Below are 10,868 nucleotides of genomic sequence, written 5' to 3' on the forward strand. Positions count from 1 at the left end.
CAGCAGGGGCATTGAGTGCAGCTGCCTGCCTGGCACTTTCCTGCAACCAGCTCCCCAGGCCCTCCCCGCACTAAGAGAATCAGCAGGGGCTGCTCACTCAGTATCTCTCTCTTCTCTCACTCTCTGCCTGGCTTGGTTGGCTGCCCCTTTCACCCTTCCCCAGACCCGTCCCTTTGACACAATTCTTCTCACATGCTTGACCTGGCTGCTATTAAATTTCCTTTCTGCCCCCTCCTCTCCCAAGGTCCTGCTGCTGCCACAGCACTTTCCTCAGACCCCTCCAGCTCTCTAAAACTGCCACAGAACCTTCCAGGCTCCCACCAACTGCCACAGAACCTTCCGGCAATACCGGCACCTCCTCCCCCGGCCCCAACTGCCACAGAACCTTCCTCCCCCCGCCTTCCACAGAACCTTCCGCCCACCCCCAACTGCCATGGAACCTTCTGGGCTCCCCCCAACTGCCACAGCATCCATTAAAGAGACACCTCACTGTATTAAAAAAATCCACTTTCTGGGGGAGGAAAATGCTATCCCTTCATATCACGCACCTCCCTTCCCCCCGGCACTTACACATCCTTCCTACTATGCATTAAAGATGCGAACAGATGAATATACAAACAAATTAATAGATAAAGCCTAATAATAATAACTAATAATATCTAGCTCTCAAAATAGCACTTTTCATCCAGGGTCTCTGTCTCTAAGTGTCAGACTTTGCAAGTAATTTTAGAAGGTATTTTCTTTCCTTAGTCTGCATCTTTCCCCATCCCAACCCTGTTTTGCCATCATTTCCCTCTTCCAGTACAACACCACTTTTTAAAAAAAACAGCCAAGCTTAATTGAAATTAAATTCTAGTCGTATGACATGTATTGTTTTTGACAAAACCAGAATTACTTAATGCAGATTTCCTGCCCCATCATTGGCACTACCATAGATTTCCATTCCAGCACCGTATCAAGTGAAACCCCACCAAGCTCTTCAGCTCTTACTTAATTATCTTTTCGAAGCACTCAGCCAGATCTCTGTCACTTGCACCTTAGCCCACAAACAATTTATGCAGGCAGAGGCAGGGGAGACTGGGTAGGAGTCTCTGGAGTACAGAAACAATAACCAGATCAAAGGCTGAGAAATTAGATGAGAGGGCAGATAAAAGGATTAGGATAAAGGGTCGTAGAGAGTGGATACTGTAGAGATTAGGAAGAGAGATCAATTAATTATGAAATTGAGATAACAAAGAAGAGAAGTAGATCAAAGAAGTTAAAGAATGTTCAGGAGAGTAAGAGAAAAGAATTCAGTTGTGAATTGAGCTGGACTGCAATACAAATACATACCCCACTCACCAGTGTGTTACGTATCCCCTGTGCCTGATCCACAGAGGACAGGAGTCTGCTACAGGGTCTGGTTGGTTAGGTCAAGCTATGGAAATTCATGCTTTTAGCTTTGAAGGTCCCCAATTCACTGCCTTATGTCAGTCATTGCACTTCCTCATCCCCCTTTCACCACTCTCCTGCCGCAAGTAAAGTGAAAGGACTAAAGTAAAAGTGACAAAATAAATTGGCACTGATGAAGAGGTGATCCCATTTATCTGTACCTCACAAAAGTTGAGCATGCAGGAGTGGTTAGAGAGGTGGAAATTGTAGAAACTATTCCATTGTGACTCCTTTTTAGATGTGGGTAAGAGAAATTAATTTCTGATGGGAACTAAATGAATAAAACCCAGGTTCTGGAGAGGATGGGTTTGAAGGTCTCATGACAAAACAAGAGCAGATACAGGGGATGGATGGGATGACTTTTCTCGGCACATAATATTTTTTCTGGTTTCATGCAGTAGGTTAAATGACTAAGACCCTGATCCTGGTCCATATAGAGACCCCTTGCACCAGTACAGACACTCATTGACTTTAGTGCTCTGCAGGCTTGGGGCCTAAGTAGCTATTGATACTAGGTAATGGCAATGAATGAGGGAAGGAAAGCCTCACTCCCCATTCATTCCTAGAAGCATCCTTGCAGTAACAGATTTGAGTGAGGAGAAAGATGGTCACAAGGCTCAGAAGGCAATAACCTACAGGCAGAAAGTTTGTAAAACAGCAATTTCCTTTTTGGAACTCACATTGGATCAAGGTTAAACAGAGATTTGATAAACCACTCCCTTTGGGATGTTGGTGAGGGGATTTGGAAAGAGAAAACAGCCCCTAGGACTTGTGAGTAATGGTAAAAATTAAACTGCCTATAAAAGAGGCTTATTTCAAACAACTAGCAGATACAATACAATTCTAGGGAAAATTCATTGATATATTTGTTTTCCTTTTAGCTGTTCGCTACAATTCTGGCAGCAATTGCTCTATCGGGTCTGGATTTTTAGATTTGTGGATTGCTAGCTTTCTAGATTTGACTTGCCCATATAAACATGTGTGTTCCATCTCAAAATGAAAAGTGATAAAAAAACAGAAAAAGTACATACTTTTTGTAATAAGCAATTAATTTGTGATTCTAAATAACATTTTGGATATGCTAGCCATATTCTCAGGATCAATCGGATAAATGCATCTGTTTTATTTTATAGAGATCAGAAAATGTTAAGACTTGACAGTTTTTTTGGAGAAAAAGCACACAATTTTTGAAATAAGCAATTCACTTGTGATTCTAAATAACATTTTGGATGTGCTAGCCAGATTCTCAGGATCAATTGGATAAAAGCATCTGGTTTATTTTATATGTTAAATATAAATATAAATTTTATATGTAAAAATGTTAAAAGTATCTACAAAAAATTGTCAAGTCTTACTATATATATTTTTAGATCTAATTTATTTATTAACGTGAGATATGTACTTTAATATTTCTAGACCTCACAACCTGCTTTTCCAAATTCAGACTTCTACCACTTCAGCTATTATTTTTACTGTATACAAAGGTACACTGGGCATATTCAGCACATATTAGACATATATACTTGTGACAGATATTGCAACCGCATGCAGTATCTTTGGGGGACCATATTATATTAAGTTTATGCATGGTTTATGTGTTCCGGTGGGTCAGGGATTGTATGCAGCTCTGGGGGAAAGGTTTCCACAGCTCCTGCAGGAATTAAAAACAGTGGGGGGTGATTAAGGCTAATCACTGAAACTATACAACCCCAGAGAGGTACCACCTCTTGGGATGGCTTGCATATATGGATTCAACCTGGGTTTCCAGAGACCAAGGGTATGTCTACACTACGGAATAAGGTCGAATTTATAGAAGTCGGTTTTTTAGAAATCGGTTTTATATATTCGAGTGTGTGTCCCCCCACAGAAGTGCATTAAGTGCATTAACTCGGCGGAGTGCTTCCACAGTACCGAGGCTAGAGTCGACTTCCGGAGCGTTGCACTGTGGGTAGCTATCCCACAGTTCCCGCAGTCTCCGCTGCCCATTGGAATTCTGGGTTGAGATCCCAATGCCTGATGGGGCTGAAACATTGTCGCGGGTGGTTCTGGGTACATATCGTCAGTCCCCCCCTTCCCTCCCTCCCTCCGTGAAAGCAAGGGCAGACAATTGTTTCGCGCCTTTTTTCCTGAGTTACCTGTGCGGACGCCATACCACCGCAAGCATGGAGCCCGCTCAGGTAACCGTCACCGTATGTCTCCTGGGTGCTGGCAGACGCGGCACGGCATTGCTACACAGTAGCAGCAACCCATTGCCTTGTGGCAGCAGACGGTACAATACGACTGGTAGCCGTCCTCGTCATGTCCGAGGTACTCCTGGTCGCCTGTGTGAGGTCGATCAGGAGCGCCTGGGCAGACATGGGCGCAGGGACTAAATTTTTAGTGACTTGACCAGGTCATTCTCTTTAGTCCGGCAGTCAGTCCTATTGAACCGTCTTATGGTGAGCAGGCAGGCAATATGTCCTTCTGCACCGTCTGCTGCCAGCCAAAGATGTAAAAGATAGATGGAGTGGATCAAAACAAGAAATAGACCAGATTTGTTTTGTACTCATTTGCCTCCTCCCCTGTCTAGGGGACTCATTCCTCTAGGTCACACTGCAGTCACTCACAGAGAAGGTGCTGCGAGGTAGATCTAGCCATGTATCAATCAGAGGCCAGGCTAACCTCCTTGTTCCAATAAGAACAATAACTTAGGTGCACCATTTCTTATTGGAACCCTCCGTGAAGTCCTGCCTGAACTACTCCTTGATGTAAAGCCACCCCCTTTGTGGATTTTAGCCTCCTGAAGCCAACCCTGTAAGCCGTGTCGTCAGTCGCCCCTCCCTCCGTCAGAGCAACGGCAGACAATCATTCCGCGCCTTTTTTCTGTGCGGACGCCATACCAAGGCAAGCATGGAGTCCGCTCAGCTCACTTTGGCAATTAGGAGCACATTAAACACCACACGCATTATCCAGCAGTATATGCAGCACCAGAACCTGGCAAAGCGCTACCGGGCGAGGAGGCGACGTCAGCGCGGTCACGTGAGTGATCAGGACATGGACACAGATTTCTCTGAAAGCATGGGCCCTGCCAATGCATGCATAATGGTGCTAATGGGGCAGGTTCATGCTGTGGAACGCCGATTCTGGGCTCGGGAAACAAGCACAGACTGGTGGGACCGCATAGTGTTGCAGGTCTGGGACGATTCCCAGTGGCTGCGAAACTTTCGCATGCATAAGGGCACTTTCATGGAACTTTGTGACTTGCTTTCCCCTGCCCTGAAGCGCATGAATACCAAGATGAGAGCAGCCCTCACAGTTGAGAAGCGAGTGGCGATAGCCCTGTGGAAGCTTGCAACGCCAGACAGCTACCGGTCAGTTGGGAATCAATTTGGAGTGGGCAAATCTACTGTGGGGGCTGCTATGATGCAAGTAGCCCACGCAATCAAAGATCTACTGATATCAAGGGTAGTGACCTTGGGAAATGTGCAGGTCATAGTGGATGGCTTTGCTGCAATGGGATTCCCTAACTGTGGTGGGGCCATAGACGGAACCCATATCCCTATCTTGGCACCGGAGCACCAAGCCGGCGAGTACATAAACCGCAAGGGGTACTTTTCAATAGTGCTGCAAGCTCTGGTGGATCACAAGGGACGTTTCACCAACATCAACGTGGGATGGCCGGGAAAGGTACATGACGCTCGCATCTTCAGGAACTCTGGTCTGTTTCAAAAGCTTCAAGAAGGGACTTTATTCCCAGACCAGAAAATAACTGTTGGTGATGTTGAAATGCCTATATGTATCCTTGGGGACCCAGCCTACCCCTTAATGCCATGGCTCATGAAGCCGTACACAGGCAGCCTAGACAGCAGTCAGGAGCTGTTCAACTACAGGCTGAGCAAGTGCAGAATGGTGGTAGAATGTGCATTTGGACGTTTAAAGGCGCGCTGGCGCAGTTTACTGACTCGGTTAGACCTCAGCGAAACCAATATTCCCACTGTTATTACTGCTTGCTGTGTGCTCCACAATATCTGTGAGAGTAAGGGGGAGACGTTTATGGCGGGGTGGGAGGTTGAGGCAAATCGCCTGGCTGCTGGTTATGCGCAGCCAGACACCAGGGCGGTTAGAAGAGCACAGGAGGGTGCGGTACGCATCAGAGAAGCTTTGAAAACCAGTTTCATGACTGGCCAGGCTACGGTGTGAAAGTTCTGTTTGTTTCTCCTTGATGAAACCCCCCGCCCCTTGGTTCACTCTACTTCCTTGTAAGCTAACCACCCTCCCCTCCTCCCTTTGATCACCTCTTGCAGAGGCAATAAAGTCATTGTTGCTTCACATTCATGCATTCTTTATTCATTCATCACACAAATAGGGGGATGACTACCAAGGTAGCCCAGGAGGGGTGGTGGAGGAGGGAAGGAAAATGCCACACAGCACTTTAAAAGTTTACAACTTTAAAATTTATTGAATGACAGCCTTCTTTTTTTGGGGCAATCCTCTGTGGTGGAGTGGCTGGTTGGCCGGTGGCCACCCCACCGCGTTCTTGGGCGTCTGGGTGTAGAGGCTATGGAACTTGGGGAGGAGGGCGGTTGGTTACACAGGGGCTGTAGTGGCAGTCTGTGCTCCAGCTGCCTTTGCTGCAGCTCAACCATACACTGGAGCATACTGGTTTGGTCCTCCAGCAGCCTCAGCATTGAATCCTGCCTCCTCTCATCACGCTGTCGCCACATTCGAGCTTCAGCCCTCTCTTCAGCCCGCCACTTACTCTCTTCAGCCCGCCACTTACTCTCTTCAGCCCGCCACCTCTCCTCCTGGTCATTTTGTGCTTTCCTGCAGTCTGACATTATTTGCCTCCACGCATTCATCTGTGCTCTGTCAGTGTGGGAGGACAGCATGAGCTCGGAGAACATTTCATCTCGAGTGCGTTTTTTTTTCTTTCTAATCTTCACTAGCCTCTGGGAAGGAGAAGATCCTGTGATCATTGAAACACATGCAGCTGGTGGAGAAAAGAAAAGGGACAGCGGTATTTAAAAAGACACATTTTATAAAACACTGGCTACACTCTTTCAGGGTAAACCTTGCTGTTAACATTACATACATAGCACATGTGCTTTCGTTACAAGGTCGCATTTTGCCTCCCCCCACCGCGTGGCTACCCCCTCAACCCTCCCCCCTCCCTGTGGCTAACAGCGGGGAACATTTCTGTTCAGCCGCAGGCAAACAGCCCAGCAGGAATGGGCTCCTCTGAGTGTCCCCTGAAGAAAAGCACCCTATTTCAACCAGGTGACCATGGATTATATCTCACTCTCCTGAGGATAACACACGAACGGATGTTGCTTGAACGCCAGCAAACATACACTGCAATGCTTTGTTGTACAATGATTCCCGAGTACGTGTTACTGGCCTGGAGTGGTATAGTGTCCTACCATGAAGGACGCAATAAGTCTGCCCTCCCCAGAAACCTTTTGCAAAGGCTTTGGGAGTATATCCAGGAGAGCCGCGAATGCCAGGGCAAAGTAATCCTTTCACATGCTTGCTTTTAAACCATGTATAGTATTTTAAAAGGTACACTCACCGGAGGTCCCTTCTCCGCCTGCTGGGTCCAGGAGGCAGCCTTGGGTGGGTTCAGGGGGTACTGGCTCCAGGTCCAGGGTGAGAAACAGTTCCTGGCTGTCGGGAAAACCGGTTTCTCCGCTTGCTTGCTGTGAGCTATCTACAACCTCCTCCTCATCATCATCTTCTTCGTCCCCAAAACCTGCTTCCGTATTGCCTCCATCTCCATTGAAGGAGTCAAACAACACGGCTGGGGTAGTGGTGGCTGAACCCCCTAAAATGGCATGCAGCTCATCATAGAAGCGGCATGTTTGGGGCTCTGACCCGGAGCGGCCGTTCGCCTCTCTGGTTTTCTGGTAGGCTTGCCTCAGCTCCTTCAGTTTCACGCGGCACTGCTTCGGGTCCCTGTTATGGCCTCTGTCCTTCATGCCCTGGGAGATCTTGACAAAGGTTTTGGCATTTCGAAAACTGGAACGGAGTTCTGATAGCACGGATTCCTCTCCCCATACAGCGATCAGATCCCGTACCTCCCGTTCGGTCCATGCTGGAGCTCTTTTGCGATTCTGAGACTCCATCATGGTCACCTCTGCTGATGAGCTCTGCATGGTCACCTGCAGCTTGCCACGCTGGCCAAACAGGAAATGAGATTCAAAAGTTCGCGGTTCTTTTCCTGTCTACCTGGCCAGTGCATCTGAGTTGAGAGTGCTGTCCAGAGTGGTCAAAATGGAGCACTCTGGGATAGCTCCCGGGGGCCAATACCGTCGAATTGTGTCCACAGTACCCCAAATTCGACCCGGCAAGGCCGATTTAAGCGCTAATCCACTTGTCAGGGGTGGAGTAAGGAAATCGATTTTAAGAGCCCTTTAAGTCGAAATAAAGGGCTTCATCGTGTGGACGGGTGCAGGTTTACATCGATTTAATGCTGCTAAATTCGACCTAAAGTCCTAGTGTAGACCAGGGCCAACAGAGGCTGAGTTTAAACTGACACAGGACCTCTTTTGATTCAGAAAACAGGCAGGACCTTTTGTCATGGGGCAACACTTGTGGAAGGGTTAGCTTACTAGGGCCCCATAAGGCTGATGGGTGAGCTCTGGTAAGCTTTTAGCTTGTGTGTAGAATATTTACTGGTTTTGTATATGTTTTTCTGTAATGCTTTTGTCTAGGAATAAACATATTTTGCTTTGTGAAGGTGGTTGGTATTTGGCATAAACTGTTGTAGTAGCCCCTGGAGAAAAGTTAACCACAGGTGGTGGATCTTGGTCAGATTTGCTGGGAAAACCACAGTGAGATACGGAGGGGCAGTCACCCAGTGTTGCCAACTTGGAGGGTCCAAAAATCACAAGTCAGGTCCCGCACCACAGGAGATCAGCTTAAAAATCATTAGATTTTGAAAAATAATACATCTGGGGTTCATTTATGTGCCTTCTGGATTTTTTGCCTGTAGGGGTTGCTAATTCCAGCTTTTCTCCACAACCACCAGGGTCAGAAACTTTTCTTTTTTAAATGAAAGCAGAGAGTCAGGACTCCAGGAGCTGGTCATATAAGAAAAACATCAAGTATCACAAGGCTTGCAACAAAGTTGGGAGAGTTGGCATCTCTGGACTTAGTCTAAACCCCAGCCTGGAGGGAGAGAGACCGCAGGTCTCCGCTTGAGACAAGTGACAGCTAGACAGCCTGAAACCTTTAAAAAAAAAGGAGTACTTGTGGCACCTTAGAGACTAACTAATTTATTTGAGCATAAGCTTTCGTGAGCTACAGCTCACTTCATCATATGCATTTCCACTGAATACATCCGATGAAGTGAGCTGTAGCTCACGAAAGCTTATGCTCAAATAAATTAGTTAGTCTCTAAGGTACCACAAGTACTCCTTTTCTTTTTGCGAATACAGACTAACACAGCTGCTACTCTGAAACCTTTAAGTGGGTGCCCTTGAAGAAGACCAAGGGTAGGGACAGGAGGTCAAAAGTGCAGTTAACCCTGAAACTGTGACAATGATCATTGTTGTGAAGAGCTTACAATCTCCGTGTGGCTGTTTCTTCCCACCATTTCAGCTTTTCTGTCAGTAGCAATAGTGCTAGTTTAGACAGGGCAGTGTTTTAATCATCATTTTGTCTAAGTCTCCTCAGAGCAGATCTACATGACAGTGGTAAAAATACCAGGGGATGCTGATCTCTTGTCCACGCTAGACTCAGGGGAACTGAAATGGAGTTACCAACAGTAGGACATTTTTCAAGAGAAAAAAGTCTAATGCTAACATGCTTTGGGTCATCTATATTATGAATACAACCATGTCAGGGAATCTGTTTTCATCACAGATTGCCCCTCAGCCAGTGACAAACATGGTTCCAGTTTGCACTGTAGACTGGGTCTTAACTATGTTTCATAGGCAAGCTAAAGACAAAGTGATTTTGGGAAGAAGGGCAGTGCTGATTGACTTTTGGGGGAGGACTGACATAAATGATATTGGATGAAAGGTGTATGCCAGTAAGGAGTTGCAGTAATTTATTTTAGGTGGAGAAGGGTGGTGCTGACACAAACTGATTTTGGAGGGAAGAGCAAGATGGAACAAGGTAGAGGAGAAGAGGGAGAAAGAGAGGAGAGGCTGTGCTTAAGTGAGTGAGGGAGTGAAAGGGGAAAATAGTGAATCAGGAGGTGAGTGGATATGAATGAGAGTAGGAGAGAGATTGGGAGAGGACAGTGCAGGAGAGTAGCTGGATTGAATTTAGGAGAGAGTGCCAGACAATGAGGAGAGTGTATAGATAGCCTGGGACTGGGGTAAAGAAGCTACATGCAAAGTATTAAATGTGCTCAGTCAGCCTGTCATTCTGCACAAAGAAAAACAATGAGAGCGTCCTCTAGTGACGAGGAGAGACGGGTGCAGAGGAGATGACATGCTATAATAAAAATACAGACTCCTTATCACTGAGCTGAAATATAATACTTTCTGCCACTGGCTTGGTGGGGAGAGAGTTGTTTTAGGGTTTTTGTAATGTAAGCATACACATTTTTGGCATTAAAATATAGAAATATGATGTCGCTTACTTGATATACCTTGGATTTCTCAGTCTGGGATGGCTCTTTTGACCTTTAATGTCCATTAACATTCCTTTAATCAAAGTGAGTTATTTCTCTAGCTATGCATCATGCATTCTCTGTACTCCTCTGAAAAGAAGAGCTGCCCAAAGGGGCTGGCAGGGGCGGATCTGTGAAAGCTACAGAATTAATCTTGGATGACACGGAATGAACACATATAGCATTTTGGGCTCAGACTGGCATATTGTAGCATCATTTCCCTGATACAAGAACACCAAATTTACATTCTGCAAGGACCGACATCTTTCACCAGCATGAGCAAGGAGTCCTATACCCTATGATGGACTCCGTAGTGAGGCTCAGATGTTTGTAGAGAATACAGAAATAAGGAACTGGTCTGTGAGAATTCAGAGATGGGATAAGCTACAAAACAAGAAAGAATTTTGAATGCACAAGAGGAGCAATATATTAGGGATGAAGGGGAAGATGAGATCAGTGGACCAGCTATAAATACATATTTGTTTTTGGGCCATAAAGCCAGGCTAAAATGTATTAAACTCTGAAGCAAATCCAACTTTCCAGACCTGATTTCTCACTAGGGAGACAGGAAGAAAGTACTACTATATGCTTCTCATCCAGATCAATACTAGTACTTTCAATTAGTCTCCCCTTTCCTACTTTAATGATGAGCCTCCATGATGAGCACAGGACCACTGTTATTGCCCTCCTCACATTCAGCCATGTAGGCTGTAACACATGATGGATCTTGAGCTACTCCAGACCCCAGTAACATGATTGTGAAAATTACTCCAACTCCACCATCAGGTGCTTTAGGCAGGTCCTGGGCTGGCACACTACTATAGTACCATTCTACTGA

The 10,868-nt window shown here is 46.1% G+C and overlaps 1 protein-coding gene across 1 annotated transcript; it reads right to left on the bottom strand.

Moving 5' to 3' along the window:
- Positions 1-1,156: 1,156 nt before the first annotated feature.
- On the bottom strand, positions 1,157-7,577 carry LOC141993232 (uncharacterized). Its single transcript, XM_074962660.1, has 3 exons — positions 6,980-7,577; positions 6,071-6,400; positions 1,157-1,185 (listed from the first exon to the last, which is right to left on the bottom strand). The coding sequence occupies exons 1-3, from the start codon at positions 7,560-7,562 to the stop codon at positions 1,157-1,159; spliced, it is 942 nt and encodes a 313-aa protein (XP_074818761.1). The 5' UTR covers positions 7,563-7,577.
- Positions 7,578-10,868: the final 3,291 nt, after the last annotated feature.

The sequence above is a fragment of the Natator depressus genome, chromosome 9, assembly GCF_965152275.1.
Source record: "Natator depressus isolate rNatDep1 chromosome 9, rNatDep2.hap1, whole genome shotgun sequence".
Taxonomy (NCBI): domain Eukaryota; kingdom Metazoa; phylum Chordata; order Testudines; family Cheloniidae; genus Natator; species Natator depressus.